Genomic DNA, 18,048 nt, shown 5'->3' with positions numbered 1-18,048 from the left:
TTCTACACCTTTTCATGTCAAAAGTTTATGCTTTCCTGAGTCAAACTAAGTGCCTTTTTAGTCCATTCTTTAACCAAGATAATCTATTATTTTAATAAAGGAAAAAGTCTCAAAATATATTGAGTGTTTATTTAAAAAAACATAAAACCATTTAAATAATTAAAATATATGACATTACAAATTAGCTATGGGATCAAAATCACGCTGAACTCTTCGAACTAATTACTTATCAGACCATCGAAAAAATTCTAATAAAATACTTTTTTCCCCTCACTAATCCATAATTTGAAAGGCAATGTTTTATTTTAAAAAAATGAAATGTCTCCAAAAATGTTGTGTTTATAACACAGTACAACGACGTCACACGTCACCCATAAAGCATCGCGAGAACATCCGCCATATTGTTGGAAATGCAAACCTGTAAACACAAAAGGCTTGTCTGAAGAAAACTCCAAAAAATTAGTGCTATGAAGACAATTCACGTCAAAACGGTATAAGAAATGAAGCATGGCAAAGTTAAGCAGTGCAGATGGATAAAAAGAAGCACGACGGCAAATGATTGAAAAGAAAATTTCCTTCTCCAGGTGAGTCTGCAGATACAATCACGCCGACTGGCTCAGCCAGAAGTCATTAAGCTTCTCTTCATGAATCATGTGTTTGAATGCACTGTCCGCAATTTTAGATGATGCATGTTTTCTTTTAAGCTTACTAAAGTGTTAGAATGGGGTGAAGAGGTTTATTTCTTCCTGTTCGTAATGTCCCAACAGCTCCCCTCTCTGATCAAAAATGTAAGGCAATAAATTATTTAAACTGAACACAGAATAGCTGAACAAACAAAAAGCATATCTCAAGTTATTATCATGTCACATATAGTTAGGTAAATAATAAAAATTTAAATTAGAATATAATTATTAAGAGAAATTGTTGCCCTTTTTAATGCTCATAATCTTTACTCACATTCACACCAGCCTTTAAAAACACCCAACCCACCAACCTTCTTGAGATCAAGAAATAAGATAAAAATGTAATTTGTTTTCACAATAACAAGTTTCATTTAAAGTTTACCTGACTCTGGATTAAAATCTCACTTTTCATCCCGTTGAACAGGTAAAAGAAGATGGCTGACGCACAGTGTGATAACAGTGGAATCTCAAAGTCAGCGGAGAGAGCGTCTGTGTTTGGCGAAGAAAACACCAGATCTTCACATGAAGGTGACTATCTTCTGTCTGAGTTGAGCAGAAATTTGTAAAAGAAAAGCAAACTTCCACTGAATGAACACCTGGAGGCTAAATGTCCAGTAATTTGTCAAAAGAGCTACAGTTATTCCAAGAAACATCAGCCATTGTTAACTAGCGAAGACAAAGAAACCATAATTATCTGGAAATATTTGTTTCTAAGAAACATGCAATGCCTTACACTTATGGGTTCCTCAATGGACTCCTCCAGTATGTGTAAAAAAGCCTAAAAATAATAATTATTTTTATTTTGTTTTGGCAAATAAAATATTAGATGAAATCCATGAGGTTGTAGCAATCAGAGAGAAGACGATTTATATTTTTACCCACTAGTTAGTTGCCAAAGTAATGTCAAACTCTTTTTTAAGCCTTTTCTGTTGTATTGTAGAACTAGGCTTTAAACTTGGAAAAAAATAAATGTATATAATTGCAAATTTTCTGCAGAAACCTGTTTGGGTGAGGATGGGCCTTAAGTTGGGTTTTCCTTGGGGTCCAGGAGAGTAAAAATAAGCAGTTGCAGAGATGAGGTGTTATGTAAATTTGAATATTTGTAAGCTAGCTCGCTGTATGAATGCCATGCAGCAAAACGGGAAGAGCTGCAGATTCTGAAAGCAATTTGTATGCATTTATTTTTCCAGAGAGCTGTTTGTCTGAATAAAACCAAAGAATCACTCCTCTTTTAACTCTGTGACTGTTCCTCTTCTTCCACTTCAGCAGGACTAAACTTTCGTATCTTAAACACAACATTCAAATTCAGTCACTCATTGTTGATTTAAGCAGTTTATTGTTATTACAACATAAATATTTCTGTCATTGCAAAATCCCAGTTGATCCTCAAATCCATGTGTCTCCTGAAGGGGATCAGCAGATGTTGGTGGTTAAGGAAGAAGTTCCTGATCTGTGGAGCTCTAGTTTGGACCAGCAGAATCCAATGCTGTTCCAGGTGAAGTGTGAAGACTGGAAAAAGTTTAATGATCCGGATAGAGAGCTGCTTATTGAGCAGAAAGAGCCCGACAACACCGATTTTAAATTCACTGTTGTTAAGGTGAAGATTGAAGAGGACGATGAGAACCTTCTCTCATCAGAGCGTCAACACATCAAATCGGAAGACAACAGGAAGGCAGAATCTCCACCCAGCTGCTCACCTGAACAGATGGGAACAGGAACTGGCAGAGAGGACAGCAGAGGACCAGAAGCAGACAGAAATACTGAGTGGTTAAATCCAAACACTGACAAAAATGCTTCCACCTCTTCAGAGACTGAAGTCAGTGGTGAGGATGATGATGATGATGATGATGATGATGGATGTGATGATACTCCGTCAGGTTCTGGATCGGAACAGGAAGACAGTGACGAAGACTGGGAGGAGACCAGGACACATCAGCGAGGAGGAAAGTCCTCCAGTTACTTGGATGATGCAAACCTTTCTAAAACAGAGCAAAATTCAGATTCACAAAAAGTCCTCAATGAGAATAAAGTGTTTGTGTGTGACGATTGTGGTAAACCATTTTACTATCTGTATCACCTCAAGCGTCACATGGCCCACCACAAAGGAGAGAAACCATTTCAATGTGACGAATGTGGTAAAAAGTTCACTTTGAGGGGAAATCTGAACCAACACTTGACGATTCATAATGGAGAAAAACCTTTTGCCTGCAACCTCTGCGACAGACGCTTCAGACTGAGCAGCCTTCTTCAATCACACGTAGTAACACATGTAGGGGTGAAAGCCTTTACCTGCCAGCATTGTGGAGAAAGATTTACTCGAGAGGGAGCTCTGAAGAGACATGTTGTACGGCACACCAGCGTGAAACCATTTGCTTGTACTATATGCGATAAACAATTCTACAGAAAGCCCGATTTAAAGTGTCACATGCCAATTCACTCGAGAGAACAGAGAGTCAGCTCTGCACCGAGGAACTTTGCTTGTGACGAATGTGGAAAAAGATTTATCCACAAGTGCCATGTAACAAGACACATGATCACCCACACTAGAGAAAAAAACTTCAGCTGTGACGTTTGTGGTTTGATGTTTAAGTGGCAGAGCGCTTTAAAGAGACACGAAAAGAAATTTCACAACCAGTAGAAACTGCTCAGATATCTTGGCTCATTAATGTGTTTATTAGGACGAGTTTAATTGTGGGAATCTTGTCGCTGAGTGATAATATCATTGCTAAATTACCTCCAGTGTATGCCGTACTTTTTACTCATTTGATATTTATCCAAGTCTAAGTATGGAAAGAATGAAAATAATTATGGGAAATTGAGTACAATTATTAATTAGACCGTAGACTTATTCTTATACAAAGAACAAAATCTGTAGAATCAGTAGAAATCAATGGCTTCTTGCTTTATTTGTCTTTAAGAAGTATTCTTTGTCTTTGAATAGAAACATCTCGATTTAAATAGTAAACAAAGATATTAATTGATTTGCTTGTGAAGGATGTTATTCATTTATTTGACTAGGTTTTACCCTAAATAATGTCTCTTCCTTTAGTTGTTCTCATAAGACTTTAGGATTAAGCCACATTGTTTAAAAAACCTGAAGGATATCAAAACCTTTTGACATCATTGTTATTGCAGAAGGAGGTCCTTGAAACATGCAGAATAAGTGATTACAGGTCATTGGGCAAGAAATTATGAAATATTTTCTAAATGGTTTCTTACATTATGTGTTGAATGCAGTGGTAACTTTGTTTTTCTTTGTTTACACACAAATAGGTGATAATCTGTCACATGATTTAATTAGAAGTTTAAGTCTGTACCTAAAAATATGAGGACAAACACTGTGCCTGAAACTATAATAATTAATAAAGCCTTTTATAGGACTTTTGTTGTGTGTGCTTATTGAGTCGTTGTTTCTCCTCAGAGGTTCAATTAAATTCAGTTTCAGTGGTAATTCACAACAAATGTAATCTCAAGACACCACAAAAGACCGATCCAATTTAAATCCAGAAGTGATATGAATTCAAATTAAAAAAGACTTTATTGATCACAAAGGAAAGTTAAATAAATTAATATAAATCCAATCACATGAAGAGTTTTAAATTGAATTTTGGACATTTTGGTTGGATCTCAGTTATAATGCAAAGTCAGCTGACAGCGTTAGTTTATTTTTTATCCTGGAGGCTAAGTTAATTAAATAAGTGACAAGTAAGTCAGTCGCTTCATATTTTCTTCACTCAAGATGTAGCCGACCAGAATCAGGATGGGAATCACCTACAATGTTGTTTGTGGGCTTGACATTTTTTTCTCAGTCAGATTTTGTGACTTTCTAAAACGCATTTAAATTTATATAAACTTCCAACTGACAGCTGTCACAGTTTTACCAACTTAAAAAAATATATACTATTGCTAATATCAGAAGCCACTCTTGTCACACTAGTTTAAAGTATCTGACTGGGAGTAATCATCTTTTTCTTTTTTTTTTTTACCTCACCCTGAGTTGATTTACCTTCATAATAGAGCGCTATAATTTTTTCTTTGTTTCAATTAACAATTCACTGTTTCATGTCAATCAGCCAGCTTTGGCAGCTAATTATTGTTTTAGCAACAGACCCAGTTGTGCTATATATCTTGTGCTTTTGGTTATTTTTAAACACACCTTAGAGTCTAATTTCAGATTTTTATCAACACAGGGGAGGTCTTTTTTTTTTAACTTAATTTAAAATTAGATGCACAATTTTCTACAATACCTTGTAGAAAAAAACCTAGAGTATGTTTGACAAATTCATAATGTTGAACGTTTAAGAAGAATACATAAAACTATTTTAGTCTCCAATGTTTTTAGTTAGAAAGTAAAATTGACTTCATTCTTTTTCTTTAACTTTAAACAAAGTAAGCACAAACAAGTAAGGCAGTTACAATAGTGCAACTCTGTAGAGGGCATAGTAGAGCCAGATTTCAAATGGAAATACAAAATAATATTGATAAAGAAAAAAAAATAAAGTAAGAACTAAAATAGCAACAAGGGGATTCATATGTTAGGAATAATATACATCGGTAGGCAATCCCATTAATAATTCAGTAAGGTATTCATATGATTCAATACATTTCAGAGATTTCAAATATAACTGGAATTCAGATTTAAATTTTTTTTTAAACTGGTGATGATCTCAGCAGTCTTTGTTTATGAATAAAGTATTTTGCCAAACAAAATAATAGGAGCAGTGTATATATACACTGCTCCTATTATTGAGCTCCTATTATTTTTTGAGCAGTGTATATATACACTGCTCAAAAAAATAAAGGGAACACTTAAACAGGTGTTTCACACTTAAAGTGTTCCCTTTATTTTTTTGAGCAGTATATATATATATATATATATATATATATATATATATAACCATTAATCTATTATCTTACATATTTATCCTGGTGGGGTTGCAAGAGGTGTTGGTGACTATTTCCAGCAATCAGCAGGTGAGAGATGGGATACAAACAAGACAAACAACCATGCACACACAGACTGTGGGAGGAAGCCGGAATACCTGGAGAGATCCCACACATGCACAGGGAGAGTACGTTTGGATTGGTGTTCGCGACGGTGATTGAGAGTAGCATATCAATCTTTTTTTATATAGATACTAGTTAAATAATTTCATTTGAATTATTTTATTGTGAAAATGTAATGTTTGAAAGCGGAAATTGTCATCCGAGTCTGCGCTTTACTCGTCATTCATTGGTTAGTAAGTAGGAAGATACTGAATGTAAAAAGGAAAACTTGACTGGGCAGGTCCAGACAGAAAAAACGTCTTATTGTTTGTTGTGAATGTCTCAGTCTGTCTCTCAGAAAGTCTTCACGAAAACCCTTCCTCAACATTTATTTTTAAATCGCCGGTTATCTGTAGCTTCCTATACAGAATGTATTTAGCCTTTATTGGCAAAGTGGCTGAACTGTTAGCCACCGTGGAGCTAACCCAGCTAATAGTAGGGAGTTAATCAGTGTTTCCAACGTGAAAGCCTGCAGAAGTTCATGGTTTAGAGCTACACATTACGAGTTTGTGACACTGTGTGAGGAAAGACCACGCCGTCTGCGGACACCTCCTCTAACACCGTTGTTAGAGGAGGTGAGGATCGAGAGACTGGAGAAAGTTAGAAAGTGGACCCAGAACTATTGACCAAGGTATGAGACTCTACACTGCAGCTTCAGCTCTGCTGCAGTTTATATTTTCTCTTAATATAATCCACTTAATCAGATGCTGATTGGTGTCTGATTCCAGTAGAAAAACTGAAGATCCGGGTTCTATGGCTGAAACTTTGACCTAGGCTGAAGACAAATATTGCGTAAAATCCCAGGTGGAGTGAGGATGACTGAGATGATGAAGGTTGAAGCAGATGAACCTGGAGGGTTCAGCTTGGAGCCTCCCATACCTGCAGCATCCACATCAGAACTGGAGGGGGAAACGCAAGACAGCAAGGATCTCAGTAAGTTTTCTATGATTAAAAAGCAGCTGTTGAATTGTGGTAAAGAGTATAAACGAACATCAAATCCCCAGCCAATATAATAAAATAAATCTAGTTATTGCATCAGTCAATTCACCACAGGCAGAGTACATTCTGAACAGGTTCATCATGGGTCCTTTTCCATAATCTAACATCAGATATGATTTCTAACCACTTTGTCAGCAAAATAAATTGAAGTTTAATTTTGGCTGTGTTTGTTTAAATAAGAGGATGGAATATAAAGCATACCAGTGGGGAAAAAAATCAAACAACAGTTAAGAAGAAGAAAAAAAAAACAAAATTATGCATACAGCACTGACATTTCAGATACATTTTCAATGACCATATATATATATATATATATATATATATATATATATACAGTATATATTAATCTATTATCTTACATATTTATCCTGGTGGGGTTGCAAGAGGTGCTGGTGTCTATTTCCAGCAATCAGCAGGTGAGAGATGGGATACAAACAAGGACTGCAGGCTACATTGTGTAGGAGGAGATGCAGAGAACTCACTGGCACTTACCACATTACAATTTGAATAAAACCACTTCGTTTCATGCCTTTGTTGAAAATTAGTGTTGAATAATTGCTTGTGGTATAAAATTTTCAGATAATTGCATTTATTAAAAAAACAAACAAACAAACAAAAAAACTTTCCAAACCGTTTTGGACCTAACTAAGTGTTCCCCTTGTTAAATCATGAATTAACTGTGATTAACCTCGTTGTTTGAATCGCTGTGTTCAGTTTCAGGAAACACACACAGGCCTGATTACTGCCAGATTTGTAGAAAGAGAAATCGCTTGCTCAGGGCCTGTCTGGCAACATGTAGCACAATGCATCATGTCCCAGTCTGAAAAAATTCATAAGCGGATAAGACACAAAGTCACTGACATCTTTGAGTCTGGAACAGCTTAAAAAGCCATTTCTAAGACTTTGGGACTCCAGGGAACCAGAGAGAAAACATGGAAAAGTGGTTAAGCTTCCCTTGAGAGACCGGCCAAACATAATTACTTCAAGACCACACTGATTACTCATCCAGTACCTCACAAAAAACCCAGAACAGCAGTTATAAGATTATAGGCCTGTCTTACCTCACTTAAAGTCAGAGTTCATGATTCGTCATTAAGAAAGACAGTGGGTAAATCCTTAACAGAGTTCTAAGAGAAGATCCACTCTTCACAAAAACAAAGAGTTAATGGCTGGCCTCACAGTGAACAAACAATGTGTATTTTTAAGATTTCCAAGCCTTTTGCGAAAGGTTTCTTTGAACTGAGACAAAAAGGGGAAATTTTAAAACTAATAGAGCTGTTACAGATTATCGCAAATGCTTAATGCCAGTTGTTCCCAAGTGTGGCACAACCAGTTATTAGATCTTGAGGGCAGCCTAGAGATCAAGATAATTTTTGGCAGATTTTGGATAAGCTGTCTGCTTTTTTTTCCTCAGCAGTGATTTTTACTCTGGCACTCTCCATTGGATAATTTTTTTTTCTTTTATTAACTCACAGACTTGACCTTGAAACAATTGAGGCCTGACATGCTTTAGATGTTTTTCTGGCCTCTCGGATGAGTCATCACTGCGCTCCAGGAGCAATTACGGTAGGCCAGCCTTTCCAGGGAAGGTTCACTGCTGTCGCATGTTTTCTCCATTCTTGGATAACGGCTCTCACTGTGGTTCAGTGGAGTCTTACAAATAGCTTTTTACCCTTTTCCAGACTGATAAGAAATAATCAACGTTTTTTTCTCATGTACTCCAGGGTTTCTTTAGATTTGGATATGTGTTGCTTTTTGATATTTATTTTAGGCTACATAGAGCCATCAAACAGGTTTTTGAATTTTGGTCCTGCAGATCTGGTAATAATCAGGCCTGGGCGTGGTTAAAGAAACTGAACTCAGCTTTCCAAACATTGTGGTTAGCTGGTTTCCAAGGTTAGCTGGTCCCCCCTCCCCTCACACACACACACGCACACACTGTGAGCAAAAGCTGTTTTTGTGACAATTATTATAAAAGCGGAATAAAATCTTATTTTATTCCACATGTTTGATGCCTATTTAGATCAAGAACAGAACCACTGATGAAAATTTGTCTTTTGGATAAATAGTTCATTACATATCTGAGCAAACCTGCCTTTGTTAATAAATGCAGATACTTTTCTCCATTGTTTCATAGTTTGCAGGCAGTTACTGTCAGTGTGTGTTTCTTTGCTCCCAGTCCAGACGGTGGTGATAAAAGAAGAGTTTGTTCATGACTGGAGCTCCAGTTCTGACCAACAGGATTCAGAGACACTTGACATAAAGGAGGAAGAGGAAGAACTGTGGATCAGCCAGGAGGAAGAGCAACTTGTCGTGAAGGTTGAAGATGTAGAAAAATCCCAGTTGTGTGAACTTGATGGAATCAAACCTCTTGCCGACAGAGAGACAGTAGCTCCAACCAGCAGCTCTGCTGATCTGTTGGAAACGGATCCTGATGGAGATGACTGTGGAGGAGCAGACGCAGACTGGAGCCCAGAACCTTTTTGTTCTTTTCAACAAAGTGACATGACTGTTCACAAAAGAGGTAAAAGGTCTAAACTGTGTTCTGGCCTTATGGCTCAGATTGAAGTCCATGCAGGAGAGAAGCCTTTTGGCTGTGTTTTTTGTGGCAAGAGATTCAAGCATAAAACGTCGGTTAAATTACACACGATGACTCACACTGGAATAAGAGAACATAGCTGTGATCTTTGTGGTAAAGGATTCAAAGAAAAACGTTTTCTTCAGACGCATATGAGACTCCACACTGGAGAGAAGCCGTTTGCATGTAATGTTTGTGATAGAAGGTTTCATGCAAAGAAGTTTCTTAAAACTCACCTGGTGGTTCATTCAGAAGAAAAACCCTTTTCCTGTGATATTTGTGGTACAAGATTTAAGATAAAGGAATGTCTTAAAAAGCACATTAGAATCCACACAACAGATAGACCATTTGTTTGTGGTGTTTGCAATAAACGGTTTTCATTACAAGAGACACTAAAGAGTCACATGCGTGTTCATACAGGAGAGAAGCCGTTTATTTGTAGTGTTTGCAGCAAAGGCTTTTCACGAAAAGAAAGTCTAAAAGGGCACATGCGTGTTCATACAGGAGAGAAACCATTTATTTGTAGTGTTTGTGATAAAGGATTTTCACGACAAGTCTACCTGAGAAAGCATGTGATGGTTCACACGGCACCATTTAGCTGTAGTGATTGTGATAAACTTTTTGTGGATGAAATACAGTTAAAGCGACATGTGAGGCTCCACACAGAGGAGAGGCCATTTGGTTGTGAAGTCTGTAAAAGCAGGTTTAATCAAAAGCGTCATCTTGAAAATCACATGAAAGGCCATTCAGGAGAAAAACCGTTTGTTTGTAGTCTTTGCAGTAAAGCATTTTCACAACAGGTATCTCTCAATAGACACATGCGTGTTCACACAAAAGAGAAACCATTTGTGTGTAGCGTTTGCAGTAAAGCGTTTTCACAACAAGGAAACCTAAAGAGACATATGAGTGTTCACGAGGGCTGCGACTTGATTCAGACATGATTTAGTTTTTAGAATTATTGACTAATGTGGGAATATATTCTGAATAATTTCTGGTAGCACACCTACTCCTCTCTTTACCAGTGCATATTTGACACAACTCCCTCCACTCTGAAAAGCATTGAATTTCTTGCTCATATAAAGTCTTTTGATTCTGAAAACGTTGGCTTATGGGATGAATTGGCACTTTATAAATAAACTGAATCAAACTCTCCAGCTGCCTTTAAGCCTTATTTAATTGTGTTTGTGGAGGTTCTGCCCCCCTATGGACCTTTCCACACCAGTGGGCCTTAAATGGGGATAAGTCTTTATATATTATTTAACCCAAGCTCTGTGACAGGAGACTCCTGCTGTATATACTAAATAAATGTATTTATAAATGTTTTTGCCTTTCCAATATTTTGTATATTGGTAATATTTTTCTACTTTTTTGTCAAGATTTTGAGAGCAAAGGAGTTTGAAAGTAATAGATATGAATATCCAGTTAAAAGCAAGTGTTACTTGTATAAAACTGAAAGTGGAACTTTGTTACCAGACACTTGCTGGGTGAGTTTTCTTTTTTATTTTATTTGAATAGACCCTTTAAGAATCATCCTCTAAAAGTAAATTAAAATATTACTGTAATCTCTTGGTTGTAACTCTCGAGGTATGCCTGGGTTATTAATTTGTGAACATTTCACTAACAGTCAACAGTTTTGCTAATGTTTGAAGCTTCTGCATGTCTTTCACTCCTAAATTAATGGTGAATTAATTATGTTTTTCACTCATTTGTTGTTAAAGTTACATTTTTATGGTGCTGCAGATCAATGAAGTCCTACCATTGATATTTTTCTGTCCTTCTTGTTTTGTTATTACGTCGATTTTTGGAGAAATGTTTAACAACTTACCACTAAACCTTCCCATACTAAAGTGTAAAGACGTTTTTGTGTATGTGTCTGTCTGTACTTGTATATACAACACATACAGGACCAATTTCACAATACAACAAAGGGTGCTCATTTGTGGAAAGTGAGGACTTTTTCCTGGTTTGGTGCTAGGAAGAGACAAGACTTGGGGAGGATTACTGTGTAAGGCATAAATGCAGTTACTAAAATAAATGGAAGTCAATACAAAACCCTCAGTTTGCATAGATGTACAAGTGTGTTTGTGTGATCTGTACTAAAAGTATATGCTGTATAGTAGTACAAATCAAGCAGTAAAAATGTGTTTAAAACCTATTTAATAAATATATATGAAAGCTGCCTTTTAAACTGCATTGTGTTATTTTTTTTAATACGTATAACCAAAGTGCTGTACAAAAATAAGACAAATTAAAGACATAAGACTCTAATTTAACATAAAACATTCATGAAATAAAGATAAAGCTTAGTGTTTATAAGCTGGACCTATTTTTACTGTAAGGTGACTTACCCTTTCTTATAAACTGATGCAATATAAATGACAACTAATTAAATATTTATGTTTATGTTTAGAACAATTACAAATGGTAATTTAATAACTAATTTTATTAAGATTTGTTTAATTCTGAAAACCTGATAATTGTAAGAGGAAGTAGTTTTTTTGAATCGGAGCTTTACTTGTCACTCATTGGTCAGCATGGAGAAAGTAACCGGATGTGACGACGCTACATTTGTAGGCTGCTTCCTAACTGAAGAAAAGCTTTTTCAGTTCTACATAAAATTAGTGCGTAACTGAGGTTGTACACTCTTGACTCGGCCGTTTTTATGAGGATTTCAGTTCTGCTTTAAACCACTGCTATCATTTACCCAGCATTTTCTTTACAGAATATAATTAGCCTTCAATAGCAAAGCGACGTGACTTTTTCCAGCGGGGAGCTAACGCGGCTAACAGTGGAGACCTAATCTATTTTTTTTTTACGTCAAAGCTTTTAATGTCCATTATTTAGTGCAAGGAGACCAGTTACAGAGTGGACCCAGCACTACCGATCAAGGTATCGGACTCTGCTCTGCAGCATCGCTACAGCTCTGCTACGGTTCGCATTTTTTTATCAATACACTTTATTTGATCAGATTCTGATTTGTGTCTTGTTCCAGTTTCAGGTTCTATGGCTGGAACCTTGACCCAGTTGAAGATGTGAAGGCTGCAAACAAGAATTTTGAAAAGAAAAATCCAGAGTAAGCAAATGCTGACTATAACGGTACCGTAAATAATTTAAAAATGATTTCCACATTAGAGAGGTAGATTTACCTAAAGGCGCGATGACTAATGTCCCTGAATGCAGTGCAATGGTGTAAATATTGGTTTGGTGTAGAAAAGTTTTAACTTAATATTCACGTATTGTGCTTCCACGGGAAAATGTTAAATGTACTGTTATTTAAATATGGCAGGTGTTTAAATAACATTGGCTTTTTACAAAAACAGCTTCACATTTCTGGAAGTACCTCCAGCTGTGTCCTGAAGAACATTTTAGTAGGTTTCTGGTTAAGATACTCTTTACAGACAAAGAAACTTGTAGAAGTTGAAATATTAACATCTTAAGTATTAGAAATGTAACTAGCATTTAGTGATGCAATAAGCCTCAACATGTAATTAGCTTTAATAAAAAAAAATGTTTTACCAGTCACACAAATTTGTTGTAGATGAGATTTTCATACAGCTATCAGTAAAGGTTCAATTATCAATCCAATGTATTGAAATATAATAAAAAATGAATAAGTCTGCGAGGTTTCAGTTCACCTGCCAGCCTAACTTATTAGCTGGTCTCATGCTGCCATCTAGTGGTTATAGACACTTTCTGCAGCATGCTTATCTTTTTGTTTTAATGTCAAACCTGGCCGTTGCCTTCCTATGCAATGCCACTTGAAGAAAAAAGTCTTGCTTTCAGGTTTTGGATGAAGGAAATGGCATAATACAAGGGGATGGGTTTACTGATATCTTTACACTACGACATATCTTAAAAGAAAAAGTGTTTCTCCTACTTCCTTCTGTTAAAATTTCAAGACTTTTGTGATATTTTACTTGTAAATGAACCAGAAGTAATTCTAAATGTCCATGTGTTTGTCAGTGTTCCCTGTCCACCAGAACTTCAGTTTGGACCAGCACACACTAGAACTTCTCCAGATAAAGGAGGAACAGGAGGAACTGTGGATCACTCACACAAGAGGGCAACCTACTGTGAAGGGGGAAGATGATGAGAAACCTCAGTTGTCAGAGCTTCATCACATTAAAACTGAAGACAATAGAGAGACTGAAGCTTCAGCCAGCAGCTCAGCTGAACTGATGAAAACAGAACTTGGAGAGGAGTGTGGGGGACCAGAACCATATTCGAAATGCTGCCTTGAGTTAAAAACTGATGAAATTACTTCGGATTCTTCTGTGACTGATATCACTGATGATGATGATGATTGGCACGGTCCTTTGTCAGGTTCTGATCCTAACACAGGATCAGAACCCCACTATAAGGATCAGAGTCTCAATATTCAGAAGACCACAAAACCCCAGTCAGAGTCTGCTAAAACATTTGTCTCCAAGTTGCCTCTCCAGGAAGGAAAAAGCTCTTCCCTCTGTTTGGTTAACCAGAAATGTCCTGGAGTCAAAGAAAACATGGATTCTCCACCAGTACATGGGAGTTACAAATGGTTTTGTTGTGATGTTTGTGGAATACATTTTACCAAAAAGGGAAATCTGGAGAAACACATGATGGTTCACAAACAAGAAAAAACATTTACCTGTGAAGAATGCGGTAAAAACTTCAAACGACATTTACAGCTTACTGTTCACCTTAAAATTCACAGAGGTGAGAAGCCTTATCATTGTGATTTTTGCAGTAAAGGGTTTATAGTAAACAGTGCTCTGCAAGCACACAAGAGGCTCCACTTAGGAGAGAAGCCATTTGGCTGTGATGTTTGTGGTAAAACCTTTCATTTAAAGAGGATTCTGAAAATGCACATGAAGGTGCACTCGGTGGAGAAACCATTTCATTGTACAATGTGTGAAAAACGATTCAAATGTCCGTATATTCTGAAAAAGCACATGAGCCTTCACTCTGGACTGAAGCCATTTGTTTGTGGTGTTTGTAGTAAAGCATTTTCACAAGAAGAAACTCTAAAAACACACATGGTTGTTCACACTACAGAAAAACCATTTCCGTGTGATATTTGTGGAAAAAGTTTTAAATATATGTCCTATGCTCGAAAACACAAACTGTTTCACAGTGGTGAGAGCGGACATAGCTGTGATATTTGTGGTAAAACGTTTGTTTTAAAGCCTGCGCTCAAGGCGCACTTGAGGAGTCACACTGGGGAGAAACCATTCTCCTGTGATGATTGTGGAAGACAGTTTCATGTTAAGGCAAACCTTAAACAGCACATGAGGGTCCACACAGGCGAGAGGCCATTTGCCTGTGATGTTTGTTGTAAAACATTTAGTAGAAAGACCCATCTTACAGTGCACACACGGATACACTCGGGAGAAAAACCATTTTTCTGTAACATTTGTGAAGAAAAATTTCGATTTCAGCACAATCTCAAAACACACATGAGGGTCCACACAGGCGAAAGGCCTTATGTTTGTAGCGTTTGCTGTAGAGGATTTTCACGACAAGAGCATCTAAACAAACACATTGCTATTCACACAGCGGAATAAGTTTAGTTTTTGTCATTGTGGTCAAAATCTTATCGGTGTGAAAATAGCTCCTTAGATTGTTGGTTAAAATTGCAGGAAATCTCTAACTAAAAACTTATTTATGCAGGAAAAATTATAAATATCTGATTAGCATAGTAAAGGGGTTTCTACAGGTGGTCATATTTAAGCAAACTAAAGACAGCCAGACTTTGTATAAGAAGGCTTATAAGAAATATAATTTAGCCATTTATTATTGTACTGTTTTAAACATTAACATTCAACATAGGTTGCATGTGGGCAAAAAAAAAATCTGATTTGGGTTGCATTTACCTGTTGTGTGAAATTGGCCTCAGATGTCTAAAAAGCACCTCACTGATGTTATTTCAACTACAGGGGCTAGGATTATTTAGGGGTTAAAGGTCTAAACCTTTCCTCTGTTAGACAAACACTTTTTTGTTCATCTTGTTTTAATGAGTAAAACAAGGTTAAATTTAGTTGTTTACCTATAATTAAATTACATTCTTTTCCAGGGATTAAAAAATTTGATTTTAATGCGTACATCTATTTCTATCTAAAGTAACATTTAATAGCCTTCAGCTTAATATTTTCACAACTGTATATATTATTAGTGCGTTCTTTCGGTGGGATTTGTATGTGGGATAATGGAGACATGATTGGTGAACTGGTGCATCTGTGTTAATCCAAATGTAGCACCATAGATTCAGCTCTACAAATTGATAAGATTTCATCCAGCTTCATAGTAAGGTCTGTTGGTTATCATGACTCACAAACCTGCAGGTTATAAATTTAGTCAGTCTTTTAAATATCAGCTTCAAATCTAAGTCTTCTTCAGTGCATAACAAGGTGCTATTGAAGTAATTTATTCCTTTAAATCAAATGTGTTGGAGCAGAAACATTTGAATCATGCATAGCAGAGTGTCCTAGTGTTTCTGAGTAGGTGGAGGTTTTGCTCCTTTGAGAATATTTTACCATTTTACTCCAGTGAAGCAGATAGGAAATGAGTCTTCATTTCGATCTTTAAATCTGAAATGAATATATATGAATAGCAAATAAAAAATGTTTGTTCTGTATGGTAATGCAATGTGTATCTCTGTTTCAATACATTAGTTGTAGAGGAACATGAGTGTCATTGTTAAAATGAAGTAAACAATGTCAGAAATATTTTCAGGCTTTTCAAAGCTTATGTATTGAGTTCGACTCAAGCCTTTTTATAAATTGCATGTTTAACTTTTTTCATAGTGGATTCAAAATTTGCTTCAATCTGTACAGCAGGGGTGTCCAAACTTTTTGCAAAGAGTGCCAGATTTGATCAAGTGAAGATGCCCGGGGGCCAATAGTTTGTTCGGACATTTTTTAACTACAAAAGTTTCACACACCGTTATAAAACAATTTTCATTGTCACAATTATCTTTATTTTTCAAATGACAAAAAACCCCCAAATATAAGCCACTCAGGCAGATGAGAATAACTCTAAAAACCCAAATTCTGCCTTTCTTTCATATCTGGAGAGTCAGATAACATTGAACAAACTGTATGAAATACCTTAAATTTACATGAGTTTAAAAATATCTTTGCCTCAAGAACATTTTAAACAGGAGTTATAAGTAATGCAAAGTTGTCTGTTATTACTAAATCTTAAAACAAGTGAATTTTGCTCGTCATTTACTATATCTTTCAGAAAGTAATAGTTTGTATCACATCTACAGGTTCATAACCAAATCTTACTCAAGAGTTTAATAAAATTAAGTGCCATAAATGTTCGATTGGCTCTTCACTGCTGATAGTGACAGACGTTGCCGTTCAAAATACTCAGTTTCATGTCCTCAACTCTCAGAGCCACACTGTTACTCCCAGGCAAACATTTTTCTCAAATTCTTGCTTCTTCTCAGGGCAAAATGTTCTCCACCATTTTCATAACAGTCTTTGATAAATGTACCTTCAGTAAAAGGTTTGCCATGTTTAGCTATTAACATTAACTTCGTAGATTGCTTTGGTGGTATTTTCTTTTGACTCACAGGCCCGCGTGAAGAATCGCTGTTGTGATGCCAGTGCAGCTTGGAGCTGCTTCACTTTTTCAGCACGGTCACTTCCTGTTAGCTTGTTATATGTGTTAGCATGTTTAGTCTGGTAGTGTCCTTTTATGTCAAAATCCTTAAACAAGGCAACCGTCTCACAAATTAGACAAGCACAATTGCCTTGATTTTCAGTGAAGAAGTATTATAATTCCCATCTCTCTTGAAAGCGGCGGCCCTCACTGTAAACTTGTTTTCTTTGCAGTGGCCATGGCAGAAATGAGTGGAGAGCGGTTCGCTGCACGGAGGCAGAGACTGATAGTATTAAAGTGGTGCTGCCACCATTTGGTGAAAGGAGGAATTACAGTTTCAAGTTTTATGATTTATTTATTCTGTTTCACAGTGGAGGCGGGCCATAAATAATACATTATAAGACCAAACCTGCGGGCCGTATGAAATCTGACCGCGGGCCGTGATTGGCCCCCGGGCCGGACTTTGGACATGCCTGCTGTACAGTGATATCAACCAAATTTTAAAATGTTTAAAGTTCTGTGATAAAACAATTTGGGTGAATTAGAGACATCATCTTGTTAATGTACCATTTAATTTTCTGTCAAGCTATTAAGGTTGCCTACCATTAAAGGATTTAGTAAAAGGTTTCTCACTTTGACTCATCTGTTGTTTCAGATTTTAGCCACATCCTAAGATTTATTTATTTATTTGTAGACACATTGGAAAACTCCTTAAGCAAAATAAAGTTTAAATTAATGCCACTGAAAAAAGCCCATCAGATACAAAGTAATACAAAAAGAATAATCACAAACATCTGAAATTGTGATTTAGTAAGAACAATATATTAAAACTATACAGTGACATCTACTTGTCAAAATTAATATACTGATCACAAAATCTTCTCATTCGTGACTAAGTAGAGTTCCAATGAATTATTTGTTTTGCTTTATTTTTTTGAATGTTGACAGGGATTTTTTGGGGGGTACGAGTCAACATAATGATATGATTTAATTTTATTACATAATTGTTGATTTGAAGACATCCAGTTGTGATAATGTTGTTCCATCAATTTTTTAAAAGATGGGTATTGGGTCAAATATTTGCCTAATTTCTAACAGATTCCTGTTCATCCTCTTTCAATAAACATGAATAACTCCTGAGCTCATTAATCCATG

General features: G+C 36.3%; 3 protein-coding genes across 4 annotated transcripts; all 3 read left to right on the top strand.

Annotated features, from left to right (window-relative positions):
- The first annotated feature begins 374 nt into the window (after window positions 1–374).
- Window positions 375–4,063, top strand: LOC114152367 (gastrula zinc finger protein xFG20-1-like). Its single transcript, XM_028030253.1, has 3 exons — window positions 375–584; window positions 1,108–1,211; window positions 2,093–4,063. The coding sequence occupies exons 2-3, from the start codon at window positions 1,118–1,120 to the stop codon at window positions 3,319–3,321; spliced, it is 1,323 nt and encodes a 440-aa protein (XP_027886054.1). The 5' UTR covers window positions 375–584; window positions 1,108–1,117; the 3' UTR covers window positions 3,322–4,063.
- A 1,873-nt stretch (window positions 4,064–5,936) lies between these two features.
- Window positions 5,937–11,485, top strand: LOC114151833 (zinc finger protein OZF-like). The gene is made up of 3 exons (XM_028029284.1): window positions 5,937–6,360; window positions 6,458–6,662; window positions 8,908–11,485. Exons 2-3 carry the CDS (start codon window positions 6,545–6,547, stop codon window positions 10,245–10,247), a joined length of 1,458 nt encoding a protein of 485 aa, XP_027885085.1. The 5' UTR covers window positions 5,937–6,360; window positions 6,458–6,544; the 3' UTR covers window positions 10,248–11,485.
- Window positions 11,486–11,860: 375 nt separating this feature from the next.
- LOC114151829 (gastrula zinc finger protein XlCGF26.1-like) lies at window positions 11,861–15,919 on the top strand. 2 transcript variants are annotated; one of them, XM_028029279.1, is made up of 3 exons: window positions 11,861–12,195; window positions 12,299–12,379; window positions 13,270–15,919. In XM_028029279.1, coding segments are annotated over exons 2-3 (1,581 nt in total). In that variant the 5' UTR covers window positions 11,861–12,195; window positions 12,299–12,378; the 3' UTR covers window positions 14,850–15,919. The 2 variants fall into 2 exon arrangements, with proteins under 2 accessions (XP_027885080.1, XP_027885081.1); XM_028029280.1 differs by having other exon boundaries at window positions 11,861–12,237.
- Window positions 15,920–18,048: the final 2,129 nt, after the last annotated feature.

Source organism: Xiphophorus couchianus, chromosome 10, assembly GCF_001444195.1.
Source record: "Xiphophorus couchianus chromosome 10, X_couchianus-1.0, whole genome shotgun sequence".
NCBI classification, from domain to species: Eukaryota; Metazoa; Chordata; class Actinopteri; order Cyprinodontiformes; family Poeciliidae; genus Xiphophorus; species Xiphophorus couchianus.
This window is presented reverse-complemented; position numbering and strand designations above follow the sequence as displayed.

Coding starts and splice junctions, on each gene's coding strand:
- LOC114152367 (XM_028030253.1), top strand. CDS start 1,118: ATGGCTGACGCACAGTGTGATAACAGTGGAATCTCAAAGTCAGCGGAG. Junction 1,212..2,092: donor CACCAGATCTTCACATGAAG/GTGACTATCTTC, acceptor TGTCTCCTGAAG/GGGATCAGCAGATGTTGGTG.
- LOC114151833 (XM_028029284.1), top strand. CDS start 6,545: ATGACTGAGATGATGAAGGTTGAAGCAGATGAACCTGGAGGGTTCAGC. Junction 6,663..8,907: donor GCAAGACAGCAAGGATCTCA/GTAAGTTTTCTA, acceptor CTTTGCTCCCAG/TCCAGACGGTGGTGATAAAA.